We start from the raw sequence: 25,263 nt of genomic DNA, 5'->3' as shown, positions 1-25,263 counted from the left end.
AGGAGGGTGTAGGGGTGGGAGGGGGGCAGCGTGTTCGGTAAGGAAAAGTCTTTTACCTGTCCAAAGCCCAGCACGTGGCTAAGAGGGGCCTTCGTGGCAGGGCAGCCATGTCTCCTCCTGGCCCGACAAAGCTCTACCACAAAACTGTGTTCCCGCACAGGTGAATAAACAGCAAATGAAGGAATTCTTACGGAGTCGCTTTAACCTTTGCGTTCTCTCCCGCCCTCTTCCCCACCCTCTCAGCTCAAGTTTAAAAGAACAACCCATAAACCCATTAATTAATGCTTAACTCCAAGCATGCTTTTTCAGGGGTAGAAAACCTCCTAACCCACCCTATTAAACACTTGCTGTCAGGGCCTTCCCTTCAGCTTATGTATTACCAGTCTACAGGCAGTAACATTTGCTCACCACCCACAGTAAACTAGGAGCAAACAGCAAGCAGCCAGCGCAACACAGGTAGGAAATATCATGTCAAGGCACTTGTAATTGAGAATTATTATACCATGACAGTAAACCTATTCCCATATTCATCTCTGTCCTTTTCCCAGAGAAAGTGACAAGGAAGCCCTCGAGAGACTGCCAGTTCCACGTATGCTGCCAAGCACATTTTTACCCATGCTCTCAGTCACAATCAGCAAAACCCATCATCTGGTACCACACGTTTTCAGAAAGCACAAGCAACACTCCTCCAGCAATTTATTTGGACTAAGAGGCAAAATAATTCGCTATTTTGAATAGCTTCCTCCTTAACCTGCACAAAACATTTCAGACAGCAGCATACAGAGCAAGGATCCCATTCATAAAACAGAGGCAGCCCTCTGAATCAGGCAAACCCCAGCCAAGACAGCAGCAGCTCTGCCGAAGCAACGTGTGGCTGCGTCTAAAAGGCATCTTCCACTGAGCAACCAAGTGTTCCTTTAGCACCCTCCCTTCCCCCAAAACAAAAATACCCACAACATACCACATGCCTGACCACGTGTACGCAAGAATGCACAACGCTATTTTGGACCAAGTACCATACTACATTTTGGAGCATTACATAAAGCCCCACACTGACGCGGGCGACTCTTCAAAGGGCTGGCGGCAGCCAGGTACTTTCTCATGACCGCACAATTTCCATTCGTTCACCCAAGAAACCACCCACAACACGTACTGTTACGCTTGCTACCAGCCAGAGGGCACCTGCACCTCATCTTTGCCACCAGTCACACTTTCACAAGCCATAGTCCTGGCAGGAGGAGTCATTCTTCCGGTGACGTGGTGAAGCGGCTGTCTTCGTAGGCGACGGAGAAGCCGCACCAGGTAACTCAGGCCCACCTTCAGCAAGGACTGGTGCAGAGGCCAGGAGAGGCACTTTCTTCCTTCCCAGGAAGCCAGCTCCTTCAAACCCCATTTTCTTTTTGCTTTCCGCTTTGGCTTCGCTCTCCTCTTCTGCTCCTCTTCTCTTGAGATCCAGAGAACTCTCTGGCAGACGGTGAACCTCCGTACTGCAACACCCACCTGCCTCTGTCACGCCTGTGCCTCGCACTTCAAGCGCCGTTGTCAGGACTGCCTTCCTCTCAGCTGCGCTGCCCTCAGCTGTTGCCTTCCTGGCCTCTGGCTGGCTTGGATTCCCATTCGCAGCAGCTGCTTTTTCTGTTGGGCTTTTGCTGGACAAGTTGAAAGCCTGGAAGTCCCGGTAACTGTGAAAGCTCTCCGTCCGCCTTGCCCTTGCCAACAGCGGGCTTTCTCTGTATGGCCGCACAGAGCCATAGGTAGCTGTTTCATGGATTGTTTCATGTTGCTGCAATTGGAGGCTTCAAAACAGGAAGAACCACGGAGGAAGAGAAGAGCAGATGTTAGGCTGAGAACAGCAGCCAGTTCTTCTGCACACCCTGCCCCCACCACTAAACTTGCAATACACTCATCACAGACCCCATACAAGGGCCTCCAGATCATTTACTTCAGGATTCTCATAGGATACTTTAATCTGTGCACATAGAAACCAACAGGAATCAAGGAGTACGTGTGTGCAGTTCAAGACACTTAGGGCATGGATTCAGGGGCTCAGCTACAGCATTCAGGTCACCAAACCCCTCTTTGCCTACCTGAAGGGTAAAACCTTTGGTGTCTGCAGCCGGTGCCACCTTTGGTGACTTATGGAATCATAGAATCATCACAGAATGGTTTGGGTTGGAAGGGCCCTTACAGACCATCTAGTTTCAACCCCCCTGCCATGGGCAGGGACACCTTCCACTAGACCAGGTTGCTCAAAGCCTCATCCAGCCTGGCCTTGAACACTTCCAGGGATGGGGCATCCTCAGCATCTGGGCAACCTGTTCCAGTGCCTCACCACCCTTTCCATGAAGAATTTCTTCCTGATACCTAGTCTAAATCTACCCGCCTTACCTGGAATTAGATTCCCGAAGCCGATTTGGCTGAACAACAGAGGTGGCAGGACTGATGTTGGGAGTGGCACAGCGAGATGTGCTCAAGTCACACTGGTCAAGCAACTTGAGCAGCTCCTCCTCTGTAGGGCCGCCAACATCTGAAAGAGACAGCTCTTAGCCCCAAGTCTATCTCCTGTAGTCACGCACACGTAAGGACAGAAAAAGAAACACACCACAGTCCTGGCATAACACAACTGACCTTTGTCTTCGCTCTTATTAACCATATCCATAGCCGTGGTCAGGTCCCACATCTGGATGCTGCCATTTGAATGCCCGGTGAAGAGGTAGCGGCGTGGCCGGGAGCCCATTCTGCTGGATCCTTCACATTCTCGCACAGTAAATGATGAGATGGTAGTGCAGTCCACGGCCTGGATCTCACAGATCCTACAGAAAGAGAAACCCCAAGTTACCAAAACAACTGCACCTGGCAGAGACCAACCAGTAAAGTCAGTACTGTTTTCATTGTCTGAGAAGGCACCAACCTTGCCGTCAGAAAAAGACCTTTCATCTGCAAAGATGAAACTCCTTCCCCAGCACGACCAGCATGCTGTTCAGCTGCAGACGATACCTTCCCCCCCAGTCCATCTGCAGTCGTACTACTTGTATATTTTTATTAGGGACACCCCCACCCCATGTCCAAGGTTTGTTTTCAGTTTGTAATTATCAGAACCCTAAGGCTTCCCCAAGAATAACAGAAACTAACCCCGACACAGGCTAGGCACGCCAGGAAACTAACCTGCAGAAACAGCATGTTTAGAAGAGACGCAAAAAAAATCCAAGGATGATAAATCCAAGGTAATCTATACAGATAACTTCTGGTTTATGACAACTGCAACATCACTTGACATGGCACATCTCCATCGCCTTTTTCCCTTTACTTCAGAAGCATACGTGGGGAGTGAGAGGAAAAGGACTCCCAAAACTAGGCTGCTAAGCCAGACTCCACACCAGAACCTCACATATTCTGGGCAATTTGTTTTACTGGCCCCTCGTATAGAGCTTTCTACCTGAGAAGCACCAAAATAAGTCACCTAATAAAACTCTCCCCTACACACAAATCTATCCTGAAGAAAGAAAAAAAACCCAAGCACATCAGTAATCTCTGCCCTCAGTTCAGATGCCCACAGTGTTAAAGCATCAATGTTTTCACCCAAATTCAAAGTTATTAGGCAAAAGATGTAAGAATAATAAGCAGCATCGAACTGAGATGCACTGTCTCGTCTGATGTCTTGCCATCTGCCAGCCTGTGGCTATTTGGCAGCTTTTTTACTACATTGTGAGCAATATAGTAGGATATTATGAAGTCAAACCTCAGTAAATAATTGCATAGCTGACCTAGAAAACAGCGTCTCAGTTTTAAAGGTTCTAATATCTTCAAAGACAAATGCAAAGAAAGCGAGAAACCGCTTCGCTATCTACCTTTGTAAGCAGCATAATCCCTGCCACCAGCAACTTCATCAGTAGTTTAGGAATCCAATGTTAGCACGGTACCGTGCCCGAGAGTTACAGATTCTGTAGTGGCACACAGACCTTTGTTGTGTGAGCCATCATGAAGCCAGTCCCCGATATGACGTTTTCCAAAAGGCCGTTTGAGTTCTAGGTTACAGCACACCGTTAAGTGCAGTTCCGTTATGAACACACCAACTAGAGTTCAGCCAGGGCTAATGAAGATTGCTAAGAAGCAGCTTGCTAAGTGCAACGGCATGCATCCCCAAGGGATGGCAGACCCTGCCACCTGAACACTGCTGCTCCTTTCCCACTTCCCTTTTTACAAGGGCCTGTAGTGACAGGACAAGGAGTAATGGATTTAAACTGAAAGTGAGGAGGTTTAGATTAGATATCAGGAAAAAGTTCTTCCTGGAGAGGGTGGTGAGGCACTGGGACAGTTTGCCCAGAGAAGCTGTGGATGCCCCATCCCTGGAAGTGTTCAAGGTCAGGCTGGATGAGGCTTTGAGCAACCTGGTCTAGTGGAAGGTGGCCCTGCCCATGGCAGGGGGGTTGGAACTAGATGGTCTGTAAGGTCCCTTCCAACCCAACCCCTTCTGTGATTCTATGATTCTATAAAATCCAAAACTTGGAGGTACCTTTTCCCAGTTGAAGACAGCCTTACAAACAGCTTATTAGTGATGGGAACAACTTTTTGGATAAACACTTGTTGATCATCACGTTCACCAAAGGGTCCTAGAGAGAAAAAAAAAAAAAAGGAAGATCACATTTTTGTTTCTTTATTTCAACTCCTTCCCCACCCAGTCCTGCAGTGGTCCTACTCCTATTAGCATAAACATTCCGATTTTAAAGCATCAGGACCAGGGAATCAAAGATGACTGCTAGCTTGAAAAACCCACCCAATAGTTAGAAAAGCCTCTACAGATACAAAACCTTTTTGTTCTTTTGCTTTAAAGGACACCCATTCTCCATTTTCCTGCATGTTCCTAGAGGAATTACTATTCCAGTACAAACCCTACATCAGGCCTCTATAATAAGAACTTATTTTGCAGCTCCTAGTTGTCTAAAGGCTTAATCAGATTTCTTGCCATAGTGCTGACCCACCCTGTGTTCATGGGGCACCCCGTTCACCACAGGCTCATTTGCAAGACGCAGACCACAAAGGAATCTAGACTACCTGCCTACCCATGTTTACTGACGTGCATTCCTTCAGCGTCCCGCTACAGCGGTGTGCCAGCACCGTTTGCCTCCACAGCTTCAAGGCTTCAGTCAACTCCGGCACAACTTTGAATTCATTTAAGAATTTTTCACATGTACATCGTTTAACCCCGCCTGAATGGTGAACTGGAGTTTGCAGCAGAGCCAAACCTTGCTATGCTCATCTGCTTTAATACAGTCTCCTGTGCTTTCTGTCGTTCTCTAGTTAAACCAAAAGTGAAACGCTACATCAGTCTGCTCATTAAAGTTATAGCATCTGCATCCAAAAGTTATTCCTCCCTTCTTCTCACCTTCAGAGTAAGCTCTTCAAGTGCCAACTCACACATATACAGCCTAAATACTGAGTATTTCCAGGTGAATCTTACAGACCCCTGCCATCTCTTCAAGGGTAGAGGAGTATGTCTTACATCCATCAGCTGACTTGCATGTAACAGGAAGGCCCATTAAACCTTTATGAGACCAGTACAGGCTCAGCACAGCGCATTCAAAAGGCAACCTACCAATATCATTTCCAGAACAGTAACTGCCATGACTCTCTGCTTCCTCCAGGGATAAGATTTTGAATGATGCAAGAGGTGTTGAGCCTGGCTGAGTTGATATCATGCCCCGGAACCGAGTCACAGTCCATGTCCGTACATGGTTGTTATCCGCACAAACTAGAAAGGGAAAGATGTACAATAACATTTACAAGGGATGACAACACCTTTGAGATAAACTTCTCTAATGATTTCTCTCTAGATGTTTTCAAAGCAGAATTTAGGTCATATAGCATCTCCAGACAATTATCTAACAATCTGCAAAGAGTTGCCTATGTCCTGTTTTGTTAGTTTTGTCTCCTCCCTCAGAAGTTCAAGAAATGAACCGAGGCAGGTGGAACACAATGTTAAGGTCTGAGTCAGCACCAGTAGCCTACAGTGTACTGCCACCCTCTGTGTGCAGATGCTAGGACATGTCATGAGAGCAGCCTGGCAGCAGAACCCTCCTCACACAATAGTGTTCTTCTATTTCATCCACCAGTTGCTCAGTTTTCCACATACAGATGTGCCCTTTCCTGGCACTGAGGCTTCAGCACCAAGCTGCGGGGGAATAGATGACCTCTGGGCTGTTTGTTTGCAGTATAATTGGATACCATGTGTCCTGTTCCTTTTTTTTTTTCACAAAAAAAAAAAAGGGATAGCAGCAGAAAGCAAAACTGTTCACTGTTCACTGCCATTCCCCGGCTGCTGGATCATGGGTGAGATAGATTCTTAGGGAGGGAGGAGTGATTGCATCTTCCCTGAAAGCAAGACACTTTCCTGAGCACAAGAGGACAAACAGTATCGCACAACAAACACTGTGAGACAGCTGAGAGAATTAGAAACACATACAGCCCTTTGAAGCCACAGGAAGGCTTTCCTAGGGCCCAAGAGGAGACGGTGCGCATTGTGCTGCAACCCAGAAAGCTCCTGAAAGGCTGTTAAAAGAAGACATGTCCTAAAGGACCTGCCCACAATAGTAAGACTCGAGGGGGACACATTTGTTTACAAACCCTTTTATTCCCACAAATGGCAACCTTGGAATAAGACACAAACAAAAGAGTTAGTTGTTCCAGCATCTGGTCAAATAAAAACTATGTCTTTTACCTGCTAAAGGCTTTGAAGAATGCTTACTTTAAGAAAGAGGATCCAAGCCAATCTAACCCTCCTCCCCTCCCCAAAGCTGTCCAACTCATTTCTATCACAAGTTCTAAAGCAAGGCATACAAATACTCCATCGCTCAGGAGGAGGGGAGAGCTGCCAATACGAATTTGTGCAGAGAAAAGAAGATTACCTGACACAAGGTGTTTCTCTGACAGCATGATCTTCGTGACAGGACTGCGATGAACTGTGAAGGTCTGGAAGAGCTGAGGCCCAGACCCGACTGTTTCAGGGTGCTGTACGATCACCCTCACTGCTCCAGAGCTGGTGCCATATGCGATCTCAATCCAATTGCCACTTACACCTAAAGCAAACAAGAACACAGTTGTTCCCCGCAGGAATGAAAGCCTGTCTTACTGGGGCAAAGGAACAAGGGAGTAGAAAACAGTATTTCCAAGTTTCAATAGTAAGGTAGACATTTATTTTAAACAATGTTTACTCATTATTTTCCCAAGAACAGAGGGGACATTTTGCCACTAAAAAACACCCAATATTCAACCAATTCCATACTACAGTCTTCAACACTGTCTTAACAACAGCCTTCTCTCCCATTCTCTGTTCCCTCCTGGAAGTAAAATGAATGGATAAAGTCATATGATCGTGTACTTTGGAATTCCTCACAGTGATGTGGTCAAGACGTGCCACACGCCATTTATTTTTCTGCCTTAGTGGGAGGCAAATAGGAAAGCAAGGCAAGAGCAAGGAGGAATATAGTTAAAACGTCACTCTGGTATCAATATAGTAATGTGAGTAGCCACTTTCTCCCAGTTTAGTTTTTTGGGGGTTTTGCTTTGTTTGGGGGGAGGGGTTTTGTTTGTTTTTAATGTAAAAGATAGCTGCACTGTGATTACAGAAGCACGTACAGCCACAACAGCTAATCATCATTCAGCTGCTCACAGAAATGGTTTTTAGCACACTGCTTATAAGGTTAGCTGTAGCAGCAAGGTTGTCACCTCCTCCCCCCAAGTTGGCCACAGACCATTTCAGTGAATACAATTCACAATCTAAGCTCACACCTTGCATAAAAGGCTTAAAAGCAGCAAAGGCACTTATGCGCCAGGATTATTATAGGATGCATGGTGTTACATTAGACGTTAATGCAGAATGCACGATGTACAAGCATTCGCACACATGCATGTAAGTACATGTACCTATTTATACGTACGTACAGAGGTACGTTACACCTAGTGTTCATCATTCTTTCGGAGGTGATTGAATGTAGAAAAAATTCCCTGTTTGTGTCAGGGGCTACCCTGCCTGCTTTAGCCCTGCTATGCAGCAACAGAAAAAGTCCATTTCGAAAGAAAAACCCCACGTGTGTAACAGACTCTCGCTGCAGAGACAGTGATAGAGCACTGACTTGTTTTCGGCGTGAGGTAGACACTGAGCGCTGTTATAGCATCGTTGGAGGGATCATGGTACAATTCTGTCACTAGAAGGTCATTATCTTTCATTCGCAGTGGGAACTTCTGCATGTCTGTGGGGAAGAGACATTTTTTTTATTACTCTGAACACAGATGCTCTGATGCAACTTAGACCAACTGAAGAATTTAGGAACAAAGTACCATCTCCTTATCATTCTGCCCTGCCCCCATTTCTTACCTATATAGTAGATCGAGCCGTTGTTACAGCCCAGCAGCAGAAAAGACCCAGCAGTATCATAGCTTGTGATAGGAACAACATCCTGAACCTAGAGCAAGCAGAAAGGGGGGTGAGAGGAAACAAACAAATCAAGCAGTTAGGTTGCTGTTTTCTCAGTTTTCAGACATCTTCAGCACATTTTGATGAAGAACACCTGAGTCGGTACTGGTCTGAAGCTGCCGTGCTCACACTCACACATATAATGACGTTCTTAAAGTACCGCTGGTATATCACATTACCAAACCGGATCTTAAGTCATGGAGTTCAGCAGAAGCATGAGACAAGGTTCCAGCTGCTCTGGAAGATCCTTCTCCACATGAAGGCAGAAAGCTGCAAGTGTTGCAGCTAAACCACATCTTCAAACGAGGATGTTTTTTTCCAACATGCAAAATGAGCGTACTTCGCACTTTCTGTCCTATCCCTTCTACCTTTTCTGACAATGCCTTAAAGAGGTTGCTGGGCAAAGGAACTGGATCTTTCCTCTCTAAGCCTTCCCTTACCTCTAGTTCTTGTGGCTCTCTACCCGATATGTAATAGGGCTGAAAAAAATTCTTGTCCTGTTACAATTTCCTGCTTTCAGTGCATATCCACACCAAGTAAACTGGAAGGCTGCCCTGTCATATTGTTCTTACTGGTCTACAACTTAAGGTGAGGGATTAAGAATGCCCTCTCTTTGCCCTCTGGGATCAAAAGGAGTGCTTATGCCCTCAGGTAGGACAGAGATCTCAAGCAAAGAAAAAGTTTAGCTTATCCGAGGTAAGATCCCCTATCTCAAGTAATTCTTTTTTGCTGCAGCCTTGAAGAAGCCAAAAGCTATTTTATCCAGCACTCAAACATGCACAAAGTCACAGCATTTTTCCCATACTCCGTATGTTTCAGACAGTCCACTTAATGGACACTCAATACTAATTCATAGAGATTTCAGCTTAAGTTCTCATTTCTCTCTGACCAGCAGCATCCTTCCGACTGCTTCAGAGACTTGCAAAATACCTACAATGAGTCTGCTGGATAAAAGCAAGACAAACCAACCAAAGAAACTCCTCCACACACCAAACAGCTAGCACTCTGAACCAGTACCCATCCTTAACCTAAGGGCAGTTTGTAAGCCTATCAGTTAGCCTTACAGAGAAGGCTGCAACATGAATATAGCTTCTGCACATTGTCCTGAGGGAGGGAGGTGGAAGAGGCACTTTCCCTCTTTTCTTTGTTTAAAGAACTATTCCTCTCTCCCTTATGTTCACTCATCATTCAGCACAGATCCAATGTTAAAAATAAGTTTTTTCTTGGAAAGCACTTGGATTTTCCCCATATAGCTGATGATTGAATGACCTGGAGAAGGATCCTTTCCAATTACTGAAAAGAATTGCTATTCTACATCTCAGTGCTTTCATAGTACTTTTTCAGATACAGCTGCTCAAGTATCCTACCCACACCAGTCAAGTTCATACTACACCTAATTAAATAAGGCATCTAATGATCTGGGCCACAGAACTTGGTTTCAAAAGATTTCTTTCTTTCCAGACTACTTTAAACAAGTAGTATAAGAGCAGAAAAGGAAGAAACTACAGTCTCAGCATCTAAGAGCCTATGGATCAAGGTGCCGTGTGCTCTTTGGTTCCGAGGATCAAAGGCATATACAGAAGCTCTCCCATCTGCTAAAACTTTACAAGACTAACGAGGGTAGAGGCAGCCCATCAACAGGTCACTCTACTCCTCGCCTTGCAAAAGACATAGCAAGGAGAGGTCTGAGGAAGAGGATCCACAATGCTGCCGACAGCAGAGAGTGACTGTCTGGATCAGAGAGAGCATACAAAACAAGGAGAGCGCTTTCTTCTGCTGCACCTGCCAAGACGTCAACTTTCATTAGGAAACAGAGTGGCACTATAAAACAGCCACTGGTAGAACACGGCCACTGCGAATCCCAGACTAAGTTTTCTGTAATATTCTCATGCTTTATGTTACCTCTCATTCTATAACGCTCTATGTTCTGCTTCCTTTAAGTTCTCCTGTGCTAAGAATTTCATTACTGATGTATCTAGCACCCACAATCTCCTCTCCTTGTTGCATACACCTGAAACATTATTCAAATACGTAGGAAAACATTATTCAAGTACTAGGGAAACCACCTCAGCTAGTTTGCCCAAACCTGCAAGATGGGATGATGAGGGAAGCAGTTCAGAGGCAGAGGTCAGAGTTACATCAAATACAAGAATCACAGTGTAAGGAAGGATTGCTTTGCACAAACTAAGCCTCCTTAAAGTAGAACCTGAAAGGGCATCAGGAAAGAAAGCCTGAAAGGAAATAAAGTTCTCGGACTGAAATGGGGCATTGGCACATCCTGTTCCTCAAAACCTCTCGAGTATGATTACATCCGAAATCCGGAGCTATGGGAAAGCTGTCGGAAAGCAGTTACACAGATATAATGTCTTCTCATGAGGAATTTGAAGATCAGAGGTACAACCCTGCCACTTAAGACTTTATGGGGTTCCTCAAGAAGAATGTGTTCTAAAGGAAGATGAAGATCTATAGGAAATTCCTCCTTACTAACAAAATAGCCTGAGGTGCAGAAACTACTTGAAACTAGTTGGATTTGGTTGAGGGTGGTGTGGGGTATTTTCTTTTTTTTTTTTCATTTGGGTTTTGTTGTTACATTGGTTTGGAAGGGTGGGTGGGTTTGGTTTTGGAGGATTTTTGTTTGTTTTTAAAGGGAGATATTCTTAGTTTCTAGGAAATGAAAAATAAAATTAGAAAGCCAAAAAAACTTTGGTTTAGGACATTCTGGTATATAAACCCCGTGCAAAGATTTTCTGCTCTTCAGTAAGAACTGCTTTCACCCAAGGAATTGTCAGTCAAACTGAGGAAGTATTAATGTGATCAGAAAGACTTTTGTGGCTCCCCTGGAAACAAAGACATTGAATGGGACATCAGTTTTTATTCCTTATGAATTGGTCCTTTAGAAAATATTGTCAAACGCCAGCTTCTCACAGAACATGAAGGGGTCTCTTAATGGGAGATTTTGCAAGGCATCAATAGAGCTTAAAGTAATGTTTTGTTTAATTCAAGACCATACTAACATGTCTGTGCCTGCTGCAGAAGCAGTGCCATCCCATGCTTATCTGTGTTATTTTTTAGCACTACTGTCACTTAAGGGTGACTCAGAATTTAGCTAACAGGGAGCACCCTCAGGTCAGTTCTGCCTCTTGAGATTTGCAAGGCAATTTGGGGATTTTTACTGCATCCAGGTTTTGTGCCACAAAGATGTACATCTGGCTGTGTTACAGGCTTTGTTATTCACAAGAATGCTTGGCTTTTCTCAGACTCGTACAGACTCCAAGGATCTCTATGTAATATGCATTCTGACCACAGGAGCAAGGTCAATGCAGCCAGAAGCACCCACATGCAAGACAGACATCTGTAAAGCATCGTGTGTATTTGTGCTGAAGTGTCCCACTGTAAAACAGCTTTCGAGATCCCCAGATATCACACTACCTTCTTGTTTTCTTCTTTCAGACGGTGCAGAAAGTGCCTTCAACCATTACCCACAGTTTTTTTTTTTTTTATTTCTTACGATCTTAGTGAATTTTTACAAAGCTAGTAATCCACAAGGAAGTTTAAATGTATACACACTTGGCATATATTACTCCAAATTACATCACATCCTTTTATTTGAAAACCTAAAAAGCATGCTTGGTAGTACCACCAAACAATTCAACATTCTGCTTAAGACACAATACTTGTATGCTAAGGTGGCAAACTCTGTGACACAAGTCAGGGCTGAAAACCCCATGACAAGCATTTCACACATGCTTACTCATTATTTTATTCTCTTTTTACCAGAAAGACATACCAGCTTATTAAAAGTGATGTGGAAAATGGAATTGAACACACCTGCCAATGCTGAGTCACAGCATTCCACACTCCCACTTTCCCTGTATGGCTTGTAGCCACCAACTGGTTGCCAATGAAGAAGAGAGCATCTACAGGGACTCCAAGACTGAACACTCCTACAAAAAATGAAGAGTCTATGAAGCTCATCTAAAATAAAGAGAAAAAAACAGTAACAATGGAATCTCTCCACTATTTTCATAGGTCACATTTATTACAATAGCAGGTAAAGAACAGCCAGACTGGGTTTGCAGTGTGGTAGGTGAGGTACCATTCAAGCGGCAAACTGGGTTCCAATATTAAATGACAGCATGATGTCATCTCCGCTGATGCAATCATTACTTGGGAAGGAAAAAGGAGGCAAGAGAAGGAAGAAAAGCCCATGCAAAATATGTATTCCTTTTTTTCTACAGCCACCAAATTCTCAAATGGCTTTATGCATCCATTAAAAAAATAAATAAATAAAATTCCTATTACAGCAAACAGGATTTTTTTTATTGTTTTGTGTTTGGGTTTTTTTAATCTGTGACTATTAAGTGCTATTTAAGAAACAGTAACTTAATGTTTTTTGCTACACAGAGAAATTTATGCCATAATAGTGCGATTACCTTTTAAAGCATTACAAGTTCTCACCACTTTCTTTTTTAAGTCCAATCAAACAGTCGTAGTCTGAAAACATATTTTAGAAATTAAATATGGCTACAGGGCTTCATTCTTATTCTTGGGAAAAGACTGAACAATCCCAATGTAACACTACCTGAGTAGACTGAAATTTCTTTTAGCAGAAATACTTCAAACCAGAAAAATAAGCAGCTTGCAAAAGTCGATTTCTTTCTATCTTTTCATCTCCAGATCTTTAAGTTTGCTTACAGTCCATGAGTGGAGAGTAGGGGCTATTAAGAATTTAAACTATACAGGGAATCACTTTCACCAATCGTTGCATACTCTTCAAAATCTGGAGGATAAGACTTACCAGCAGATGCTGGCCTTCCAAATAGAGCAAATGTGGCATCAAGGACATTTTACTTAATAAAAACCAAAACACTGCAGAACATGACAGGCATTGATAACCATGGTTATAGTAAACACTAACATCTAAGCTTTTCCACAAAATCTGTCCGCTCTTTAGAGTTTCCTAGTCTCATCATAGACCCAATATGAATATTTTTACTTGAACTGCAAACCCAGACAGCATACTATGTTTTGTACCACTTACTGTACTGTGTATTTAAAAGTTACAGCAAACTAAAAAGGTCCGAGAGGTCATTTCCCAGTCCGCCAGCTACGAAGTCCCAGCAAACTGGCCCCACGTGTAACTCAGTGTGTAATTCCAGCCTAAGTTCTACCGCCTGGCAAGTACAAAAGTCATTACTGCTGGGGATACATTACACTACCGAGTGTTGAGCTTCACTCACAAGTTTCCTATTCCACACAGCTCACTCTACATATTTCTATTACTCCTCACTAATTATACTTTAACTGCAGCAGACAGATGGCTTCAGGAGTACCCAACAGCTGGAAAATTTCTTAACACTGTTTTGGACAAATTCAGATGAGCAGAGTGCCATTCCCAACCAGGAAGCAGCCCTCTGTTACACCCAAAGAAGGAACCTCAGGAAGCTCAGTATATACTTGTGTTTTAATTAGGATGCTAAACTGTTTTCCAGGGCACAGTACAATCATTTGATGCAGACGAAATTCAGCAGTACAGGGCACATGAAAAAGGCAATAATAAAAAAAAAAATCTACAGAAACAACTAGAATTGATTACTCTAGAGAAGGATGAGGTTCAGGGAAATCAAGGAAGACAGCTTGAATGGTCTGGAGGAATTTGAAGTGTCAGTCCTGCTTAGGCTCAACAATCCTGAGTCTCATCCACAAGGGAGACCACGCTATACGTAATGACAGGCTCTTGTCTTAAGGGTCCCTCTCAGTAAAACACCGCTTACAGCAGCAATCCAGCGGCAGTGTCGTATGTAAGTAATACTGAAAGGGAAGAGAGCGCTCTGGGAGAGCTCTGTCACAAAGATGCCAGCCCACACAATTTTCTGAGGATGGTGTCACCAGGCTCCGACAACTGTTTGGAACAAGCAGTTTCTTTCAGAAGGTGATAGCAGTGTACTGTATCTCTAACACAAAGCAGGACTGTAAGCGTTTGCCACTACAAAGAAACAAGACAGCTCTATTCAAGTTATTGCTGTTTAACACAAGCATATTTTAGGGTTTTTTTGTTTGGTTGGTTTTTTTTTAAGCCAAGCAGCAAGACCTATTATCCAAAAGAGGAACAGGACACTTTGTTCTGTGTCAGTTGGACTAAAGATTCAATTCTGAAGGCACTTTCTCTCTGCTCCCCCTGACCCCAAGTGGCATTTCCTTTGTTTCACAAACTCACTTCAACGCAGTACAGCCTGTTTAACAAAAGTGCTTCCTTCAGCTTTGTTGTCATGTTCAGTTGTAGTCTGAGTTTTCAGAACTGATACTGGCATATTTTGGAGTTTTTATTTGAAGTAAAAGTCCAGTTATGCTTTTTTTTCCTCTTTGCACTTGATTTCCGAAAATCTAAGATGCTGCTTCACGGATCTTATTACAAATCCCAAGGTAACACAAGCAGCAAAGACAAACCAGAGAGTGCAGAAGGAATGTAATAGCATAGCGCTTAAAGCAATGCCCATTACAGGAGTTCAGCTGTCACACCACCTCTTCCTGCCTTTAAGATTTGGTCAAGGGGAATGTAACAGGAGAAAAGGCTTCAAGTACAACATTTACTCCCTGTTTAAGAAATATTTCACATTCAAATGTTAAACACACCTTTTAGATTTTCTAATACAATGGAGCCTGCTTTTCCATTTTGCTGATGATGATTACATACCAGAAGTCTGAGTCACAAGTAAAAGAGCAGTATACAGCAGCATTCCCTCATGCAAGACCTTTGCCTTTCCCCATCTTCAAATCTGACTTGGTGCTTCCACTCATTCAAGCATAAAAAAAAGCAACAGCCATTAACATAGCTAGAAATTGCCTGATCATCTTTCAAGTAAGTTCTTCCTTTAAAGGCACATGGATCTTGAAAACTTGAATTTGGCCATTTTTAATTAACAACCACATTAATTCTCATGGCCTGTAAACTACAGAGATACACAGAATAACAAATAACTCAGCATTAAGTTTCAGAGAAGAGTGTCCATGGAAGGAGATTGCTGTCATACTCACTTAGCAGTATCCACTGCCAGAGGAAACAGACATTACTGGCCTAACAGTGGTGAATCAAACAACAGGGATTAGGCTAGAGGAAGTTCCTAGTAACATTCCTTTCACTGCCTCCCAAACTTGCCCTGTATTTGAACAAGTGAGTCAGACAAGCCATCAGATCAGTACCAAGGAATATTTATTTCTGAAAACGTCTTCTTGCTGTTTCTAAAGCCCCCCTAATTGTACGTCCTTCAGTGCCAAGGTGTACAAGCAGCAATTCCTGTATGCTTAAGGCAGCAGAGTGCTTTCCCCCTACCTAGACACTCCGAGTTATAAAATGAAGACATTTTCGGCTTCCAGATTCCATTGATGAACTACATTTGACAGAGAACTGAAACTTTTCATCATTGCAGTGTAAAAATGTCTTTAATAAGACAAGGGAAAGAAAAGACCAGAGTCTCTCAGTACCTGTAGCTTTCCATCTCAGAAACTTAGTTGCTCTGTGCTATGCCCTAGATTCAAATGCAAGTCCAGGGAAAAGTTTAACTCTAATTTGCATCTTCCCACAGAAACTCAAGCTGAACAGTCAGTACCAGTATCTGTTCAGCAAACAGACTACCTTTTTTTATTCTTCAATTTTTATTTTTGAGAAAGGATTCCTCTAGCATGACAGTGAAGTAAGCTAATGTGCTCCAATGCACTGGTTACTGGATTTTGTTTTGTCACGCTGTGAAACTGAATACTGAACACTGCTGATCATACATACCTCAAAATAGCCAGAAACAAGTTTGTGACCTTAAACACACGCACAAAAAAAGAAAAAACCAAGCAATTATAGTTACCAATTTCACTGCCACTACCACCATCTTGAATGCTCCACAAGATTATGCTACTCTCCGAGGCAACTGCAACCATCTTATCCTTGTCTCCGTGAGGTCCTCCAACAACCTTAGCGTTGAGAGCCACTCGCTCAATTGTCCAGTCCAGATAGGGACTCGTGAACACCTGCTGCCACCCCGATGATTCTTTAATTCTGGAAGGGCAAAAGGAGGGAACGGGGAGCAGAGGTTAGAGATTCAGAAACAGGTATCTCAGTCTAAGCCTGAACCAACACTGATGATCCAGCAAGAAGCGTGGGCTAGACAAAGGCTAGAGAATGAGGTGCAGCGTAAGACTTCAAAAGGAAACTCTACTATTTTCCAGAGGCAAGGTGTCTTACACGGTACGTAAGACATATCATGCAAGACACCCAATCATGCTCTAGCATAAAGCTATGCTATCTAGTCACATTTCTATTTATGGCATACTGTAAAAACAGACCATACTGAATTAGCTATAAGCTTTATTTTTAATGAATCATTTGCACGTGCAAAGAGTTACTTGATGCCAGAAAAGCACAAGTTATCTGTTTTCATTTTGGCAATAATTTAGGCACTTTGCAACTGAGCTAGAGCACCATAAATTTAGGCAGTAAAATTATATGTGTTAACATGGAAAGCAGAAACATATCCATAGTACTTTTTGCCACTGTTGCCATTCTTTCACTGCCTGGAGATGAAACGCCACAGACCACTGTGGATGCAGCATACAGAAGAAATTGTAGTGAAGTGACTTAAGAGCAGGACTGCAATATCCATAAGCCTCTAAATGCAACCAAGACATTCTCACAAGCGCTATCATCAAGTTTTGAAGACTTCTGCCATATTTCAAATGGGAAAAGACACAAACTATCTTTAGTATGCACTGTTCTTTGCTGTACTTTTAGTAACATAATTATTTTAAGTATTTAAATAAAAATCTGTTACAAGCAGCATAAAAGAAAGTCACAAAACTAAATATCTGAATATATTTAATTTCTTACCACATGGGATTCACTGTCCTATCCACTACAAATTAGCAGTTTGAGAAGTGATTCTGGCTAAGATTCAGATGTTGCCCTTATGATTTTTAAGATTCTTGTCAGGATTATTTTAATGTATCACTTGACTGCAGCATAGAAATATAAACAAGCTACATTATAAGTTGTGGGTAGTGTGAAGTAGCTAAGCGTATGCTGTCTCCTCAGACACTAGATATTTAAAAAGTCTGGGCAAATTCACTTGTCAAGCAATAAAACACAGACAGGTACTAAGATGCAGCAGAGGAGGTGGACAGAAACTGTTAGCAAAGCTGTGTAAGAGCAGAACGGAGAAGGGAAAAATTCCACCATTGTATTCCTAGAGTTCCTGCAAGTTCCAAAAGAAAAAACATTCGAATCAAGACAAGACTGCTACCTTGAGTCACCATGAAGAAAAGCAGCATTTTAAATTGGCATATTGACCTGCATCCTCTTTCAACAGTCACTCAGGTCTGACATGCTTCATCAGAAACACTGATAATGACTTAAGTTGAATGGTAGCAAGTCATTAAGCAGATTACCAGGCAGGAAAGAGGCAAAATCTTTTAGATAAGTGAGCTAGCATCCAAGGAAAACAGTCAGAGATCAAATCCTAAGGAGGGGACAATTAGCGCAAAGACAATTGAAAATCATTGCCTCTTTCTCCACTCAGACCATATTAAGCATAATTGAACACGAACATTAAGTAAAGCAAGAGAAGCTGTATTTAGCATAAATTAAAGCAAAGCAAATGGCACTGGTGAATACAAGAGAATTTAGATGTGATATAAGTTACAAAGTTTAAGCAAGTAAATTAGTATTTATGTAGTGAAAAAGGCAGCAAAATATGGCTGTAGCTTGGCAGGAAAGCAAAAAGCTATTCACATTACACTCTTCATTCTCCCTTCCGTTTCTGAACCCCACTACAGCAGCAGTGTGTGGTTTTGGCAGCAGCTCTTGTTAAAACATTACTTCTCATTGAACAGACAGGCACCAGTTAAACCAAGACTACCAGATGTGAACTGAAAACAGCTTCTGTAATATGAAGGTGTTATTTATCTTCCCCAATGTTAAAAAATAGCTAGGTTTTTTACAACACATTTAAAGGCACTTTTCAGCCATCCAGATGAAGCAGCATGTGCTTAACAGTTCTGCTAAGCCAAAAATCCTGAAGTTTAAGACAAGGAATTTTTGCTATGGAAGTGATGTACTTTAACTGTCTCAAGTTCTTTGACAGTCTAACTTCACAGACTGTCTCCAAAACCAGATATAGCAGGAAGAACTTTTGAAATTAATCTTCCCTTTAAAAACCTGCTTTAAAACAGGCTTTTGAAGCAGTTAAATTTGAGTCCATTACTTTTGCAACAGCATCAAGAACTGACATCAAAGCAGCAAAATTTGAGTTCCTACCAAGCAGTTTATTTGCACAATCGAAAGCGTCATTTATAGGAGCAGACTGAATGCATGTGATCTACTGTCATGTCAGACTAAAGCCAACTTTTTGCTTTGCTCATAACAAATTACCGTATTTTTTTTTAGATTCCTGTAACCTGACAAGCAACTATATTCATACCTGTAGCAAACAGCAAAATGGGCATAGGCAGCTACTATCCAATTGTGGTGGCCAGCTACTATTAGGACTTTCCGTGGGTCCACAGGAAATCCTAAAAACAACAACAAAGCTGAAGTCAGTCAAGTGACGGGTATTAGAAGGTGAGCAGAGACATGTAAAACGGGATAGAGCTCTGCTAGGATACAGAACAGAAACTTTGATAATAAGTTTGTTAAGAAACATTTTCAGCTGGATTCTAGTTAGCAGTATTACCCCTTGCAATCCATACAACTATTACAGCTCTTACAGGGAAGGAAGGCTCTTCATCTCAGACACTACAATGCAGTGTCCATAAGGAGAAACAAAGTTGGTTTTTTTAACAAAAATTCTTTCCAACTGGTTTGTGCAACCCTGTATTATTGTTCCAGACTGTTAAACTGCAGCTTCCAATACCTCAGAACACCTCTATCTCCTTCATTTACTACGTGGTGGGAGCATGCTTGTTTCTGACCTGTAACTACATTAGGTTTGGCAAGAAGTGTTGGATGGCACTGGAAATCAGTGCTTATGTTACTTCCCCAAGTTAGCTCTCAGCCTTGATATGCTAAAGAACTAATGCCTAAAGACTGCATCTTCTATCTCATTTTCCCCAAGACTGCCCTCTTCCAAATCTGCAGCAACTCAAAAAGAGGAATCAGCAATTCATACCTCCAAGGCTTATTGTCATATTACCAGGATGTAGATTCACCTTTTAACATACTCTAGATTTTCCTAACACTGCTACAGCTTACACAGTTATGGCAGAAATATGACAGTTTTAACAGCATTGTTTTGTTTGCACAGTCAAAAGCTGGAAAACGACACAATTCAAGCCTATCTTATTTACAGATTTTATATATTTGATATGGAAAGTAATCCATATAGTCAAACAACTGAAGGCTATCTTTACTTTAAAAACTCAAACCTAGAAGGGCAACAGAGGCACCACAAGCAAGAAAGAGGTGTAAGAGCAGAAAGGGGGTCCTGAACAAAGACCGAAGAGGCACTGGTCTGTCTGGTGTTTATCATGGCTCTAGTACAGTGTCTAAGGGGCCATACTAAGACTGCATGGAGAACTTGGATTTGCCTTCCTCTCAGCCTCATGTCTTGATTGTGCAGCAGTGAGCCTGAAGTACTGCCTAGGGAGTAGTGTTTAGGTAAGTGTTCAGCAATTTAAGATCAGGCAAACATAGAACAACAGACTGCAACCAGAGACAGTCACTCAGTTTTTATTTCCCAGTGACAGTCATCTTTGCAATTCATTTTGGTTTTAAAACTGACATACTCACCTAGCCTGACTGTACCTTCCCCAGTACCAGCAAGTGTAGGTTGGACACCGCCTCCAAGAATCTCACTCTCGGAGCTGTTTTGACCAGTTCTCACATCAGCCGGTGGCCCAGCAGCATTATTTATTTTACGGCTGGGAATGCCTATTAAAAAAAAAAAAAAAAAGTTTTGTCCTACTCCATAAACTTCAGCAACGTAACAGATATCCACTCACTTTCAAAATACAGGATTAATACTTGTGCATTTTGATCTAAAGTCTAATTCGTCTGCTCTAAGAATTAGGCAATATCGTACTACTGAAACAGAAAATGCTGCCAACACTGACATTCACAATTTAAGGAACTATCTTCAGAAAACTTGTCAGCAATTGGCTAGATATCCCCTAGGCTTCAGGTTAACACATGAACTATGTTCATCTCTATAGAGAAGTAAAAATCTAACAAGTACTCCTGTTAAGGAAAGCTCATTTGTGCTGATTTGTCATCTAGACATAGGGCACCTAAAGTAACTGTGCCTTCAGAAAGAAGAAAGCACTCCATGCTGAAAACATTTAACTGAAATGTACTTGAAGAGCTTCTACTCAGGTCTACCAGCAAACCCATCCTGCTTAGTATTAAGGTGTCACCCACCCCAACCCAGTACAGTAAATGTGCCATTTCATACAGCACACAGATAAAAGTCTTGGTTTTGAATCAGAACAATGTTTGATTCAATCATTCATCCTAATCTTTCCATAGGAAAGCCTTCTCTGGGCAGCTTGACAGGTAGAGTAACTACCTCAGCCAATCGACCCCAAGAACTAAAGCAGTAAGTGCCTGCAAGTAACATCAGACCACAAATACAAAAATACCTGGAGGAGGCAGGTAGCCATGAAAAAGAACGCTGCCACAAGATGAGCGTTCCAGTTCTTCACATAGCAGCAATCTTCTCACTAAGGAGGAAAACCAGGTATGAGCACAGGCTTCAGTTCCCAGGAACACTGTATTATTTCACACAGCCTGCTATATCAGTAAGTTTGAAAATCTTCAGGGTCACAACCACCCAGGACTTTTAATGGGTCATTACTATAGTAGTGAGATGACCTCATATTAGAAAAAAGGAAATTACCTAAAGGAGTGATTCCATAGAATTCAGCTTCATGTCTGAGAACATTAATACTCACGCCCCTAGAGAAAGAAAAACAAAATAAACCAAAAGCAGCAACAAAACCACAAGAACAGCGCAAGTCAACGCCTTGAATATAAATACTTGCATGTAACTAGATATTACACAATGTGAACATCAAGCTACCTGTTTACAGAATCACCACCAAATGCATTCAACGTGTTGATGTTTGAGATTTCAAAGTGATCTTAATATTAACTACCTTCCAATAAATAAGGATACAGAAACAATAAAGACATACATTGCCAGAAGTGGTTTAAATTACAAGAACCCACTAACAGAATAGAACACTACCATTTCCGCCTCCAGCACGCCTTGCATATACTCTAGACGTAGCCCCAAATCTACCAGGGAGCCGAGTCACATGCTTAGGTACCCAACTAGCTGAGTGAAACTGACTAATCCTCATTCAAAAAAGTTTTCTAATGCATCTGATCAAATTAATTTTCATCTGAAACAACTGGAACTTCTTACCGTAAGTCTAACTCCTTTGTGCGAAGAAAATTCAAAATGGGTGCAAATGCTGCTGGATCTCGATCAATAAATATCTGCAAAGAAAAATCGCTGCACTTTGAGCATTACTGTGGAGCGACCATCAACTAAAATGCTTTTTCATGCTGAGCATAGGAAAGAGGAGGTGAAGATGAGGCAGTCAGCAGATAAACATAACCCAAAGGTTCTGGACCACCCCTTTGCTCACATTATTCTTCCACCATCCACCAACCCAACATTCTTAAAAGACATATATATATATATAAGCACTGTTGCAGTTAGATGGCACTTAAGCGTGTTAGTGAAGTTGTAGAGCCTCCACAGAGGTTAATGGGTATGCTTACTTTCTATCATGGGGTCGCAGTGCACTAAATGTATTACGATCAAGCTAAATTTAGACTTTTTTTTTTTCATTAAGTCAATTACCATTACAACTACTTCTATGCTTCTAGCAAAGCACTTGTGTGTCTTAACCATCAGCCAACAACACTGCTGTAACTATAGTTTCTCATTTAAGCATATCATACACAGACTGAAACGGCCATTTTGCCACATATACTTGCCAACAAAAGCTACAGTTCCATGCCAGGCTTACTCAACTACATATGCAATACTATCTAATCAAAATTACCCCTCCCTCTGCAATACAGCAATTAGCAGTTCTTTATGTTTAAAAAAAAAAGTGCCATTTTTGATTCTGCCTTGTCTGTACAATGCAGAATGAGCATAAAAATATGCACATTATCCCAGTGTCATTTATCTTGGAATGAAGATGAGAACCAAGACATCCAGAGATGTCACCAATTTTCATGAAAGTTTAGAGACCAGGCGGTGCCGTGACATTCAAGTAGTTACATCTCTGAGACCTTTACCCTGTCCTGAAATCTTTAAAACTTCAACAGGCTTAACTAAATTAAATACTACCAGTCATTTTCCTTCTCAATACCATAAACAGTATTGCAACTAGGCTCTGAGATTCTAAGAAAGAGGATAGTGTGTTTTGTATTGAACCTAAGAAAGGAAAAGGAAAATACATGGTGACATTTTGAAATTACTTCAAAGTCCCTCTTTTCCTCCTACTGAAATAAGTGACAAACCATGAACAAAAGCTCAAGTCCAATTGAACATCACTCCTCATGGACTCTGAAGCAGAGATGGTGCTGTCAGCATTTTTAACGTAAGGATTCTGCAACACTACTGTTAAGGGACATGCAATATAGCAGTGACAGAGAAAATAACGGCAAGAGCCAGAACAAGTTTTTAAAAGCCCAGGAACGTGAATGTTTTTGATTCATTTGGCCATTTGCTTTCCAGGCTTTTAAACATGGCTGACTTGGGCAGTGTAACACCCCCACTGCATATTTTTCAGGCAAGAACCTAACTGAAAGCATAACATTAAATGAACAATTTATCAGTAGGTTTATTACTCACAGCACCGGTTTCATCCTTTAGTGTTGAAATTCTTCCACTCAGCAAACTGAAACAAAAGAACACTTGATGTCCCTCAGAAATGTACTAACACAAATATAAGACAGCAACATTCTCAGTCAATTTGCTCTATTTGTGTATTGCAGGTTGCATTCTGGTAAAACTGTAGAGCTGAGCCAAGAGAACTGCCTAGGTAAGGCAGAATGCTGCTGAGGGTGAAGTATCTCTCCCGAACAAAGGAGCAGTGCATGCACACCTGAAAAGCTGAGCCAAGAGCTTTTCAGGTCCTAAGCTAAGGACCTTCAGATTCCTAAAGAAAACAGACACAAGGCCTAGCCTGAAAGGACAGGAAACTTTCCCCAGGCACCCAGAGAGCTGCATAGTTTATTACAACCTAGTAAATCAGTAAAAGCTGCTGAAGTAAAAGGGAAGAGTAAACCACCCATTCTGCGAGGACTTGCTGGGCAAGAATGGGTGGATGAGTTTGTACACCATTTTACTTCAAAGTCTCTGTCCCATCAGATCAAAGTACTTTTGCTCCAGATCAGTAGAAAACACACCACCAAAACCTTGATTTATAGATACAAAGCAAACTAACTAATGTCAACAGTTTCATTTCAAGATTCAATCCGAGTTCAGATTACAATTACCTCTGAGATTTTCCAGTACTGGATGATTTTCAGAACAACCTTCTTAGATTTGTGTTCAGAGCTTGAGGAATAGCAAGGGACTTCCTCCTTGCACCCTTCCTTCCATGCCTCGAAGAAGGTGACATTTCCCTGGCACTCCATTTACCTGAACATTTCAGTGAAACAGCAGCAGGTAATGGTGCCTGCCTATGTCAGCTGCCAGGCTTTTATTGGGAACGAAGTCTAGAGTACAAAACTTAAATGTAAGGAAGCAAACCTGCCAGCCTTTAGGTTTTCTTTTTCTATGTGTTTGGGATTAACTGGGGTGGTAAAGGTACCACAGCTACAGCACAAAATTACTAGGGGGCAAACAGTAAGCAGCACAACCTACAGAAGCAATCAGTCAGCAGAAGGGTGGTCAATAATCCAACAGCTCCTGTACCACAAGTTAAAACCCCCAAAACTTTCACTAAACTCAAGGTATAGCAATAATTCCAAAAAAACACCATTAAAGGTAGTACTACCTTGTATGGTCAATAAGATCACAAGTGGCAGTACAGTAATAAAGCCCGTGGCATCTCCCTTTCCTGTGGGCTCTGAGCCTTATTTCCACAATACTCCATCTAAAAAGTGACAACTCCTCAGCACATGTAAGCGGCGATAGCACCACTCAAGTCAGAAGATGCCTTTTGGATAAACAGTTTATTGCAAATTAATCTGTACAATTGTTTGAGATAGGGGAAAAAAGGGATTAAGGAATACAGATATTATTTATGGCATAAATTAAGAACTGAAAACACACATTTTTTTAGTGACTGTTAATTTGTCTTTGTTTAATATGATGACATATTACAAATACCTGGAAAAAAAGGAGTCTGGAATCCACATCAGTGTTTGTCTTGAAGTGCTGAACCTAGAAAAGCAAAGTTACAAGTTTAGAATGAGCTGTAAAATTGGAAGGAAGTCTGCTTCATCAAAATTCTTTGCTTTGTCTTACAAAGTTGCCATCGAACAGGTTTAGGAAGTTTGCGATCATTTAAATGTCTGCACAAAGTCAAAGAGGTTGCAGATTCCTTGCAGAGATTGTCCTTAAGCATGAAGCAGGACTGTTCAGAGACCCCACAAGTGTCATTCTTTGTGTGTTTGTAACACATTGTCCCAGACATGCTACATTCTCTGGTTCTCTTTTCTCTTACTTTGTCAATGTTAATGCTTGGCAAAAAAAACAAAAACCAAAAAAAAAAACAAACCCCTACAACATAAACCAATCCAAACCCACGCACAAGCACAAAAAGCAGCCACTAAAATGTAA

General features: G+C 42.0%; 1 protein-coding gene across 1 annotated transcript; it reads right to left on the bottom strand.

The window, feature by feature from the left end:
- Positions 1–1,111: 1,111 nt before the first annotated feature.
- KCTD3 (potassium channel tetramerization domain containing 3) lies at positions 1,112–24,887 on the bottom strand. Its single transcript, XM_010147112.1, has 17 exons — positions 24,811–24,887; positions 23,326–23,371; positions 21,877–21,950; positions 21,346–21,404; positions 21,089–21,169; positions 20,241–20,381; positions 18,934–19,024; positions 16,327–16,517; positions 12,299–12,414; positions 8,372–8,459; positions 8,130–8,246; positions 6,903–7,073; positions 5,594–5,749; positions 4,514–4,610; positions 2,629–2,813; positions 2,389–2,527; positions 1,112–1,796 (listed from the first exon to the last, which is right to left on the bottom strand). Exons 1-17 carry the CDS (start codon positions 24,837–24,839, stop codon positions 1,214–1,216), a joined length of 2,364 nt encoding a protein of 787 aa, XP_010145414.1. The 5' UTR covers positions 24,840–24,887; the 3' UTR covers positions 1,112–1,213.
- Between the last annotated feature and the right edge of the window lie 376 nt (positions 24,888–25,263).

The sequence above is a fragment of the Eurypyga helias genome, unplaced genomic scaffold, assembly GCF_000690775.1.
Source record: "Eurypyga helias isolate BGI_N326 unplaced genomic scaffold, ASM69077v1 scaffold6362, whole genome shotgun sequence".
Lineage (NCBI taxonomy): Eukaryota > Metazoa > Chordata > Aves > Eurypygiformes > Eurypygidae > Eurypyga > Eurypyga helias.
This window is presented reverse-complemented; position numbering and strand designations above follow the sequence as displayed.

Coding starts and splice junctions, on each gene's coding strand:
- KCTD3 (XM_010147112.1), bottom strand. CDS start 24,839: ATGTGGATTCCAGACTCCTTTTTTTCCAG. Junction 8,247..8,371: donor CGGCTCGATCTACTATATAG/GTAAGAAATGGG, acceptor TCTTCCCCACAG/ACATGCAGAAGTTCCCACTG. Junction 4,611..5,593: donor CTGTTCTGGAAATGATATTG/GTAGGTTGCCTT, acceptor TTTTCTCTCTAG/GACCCTTTGGTGAACGTGAT.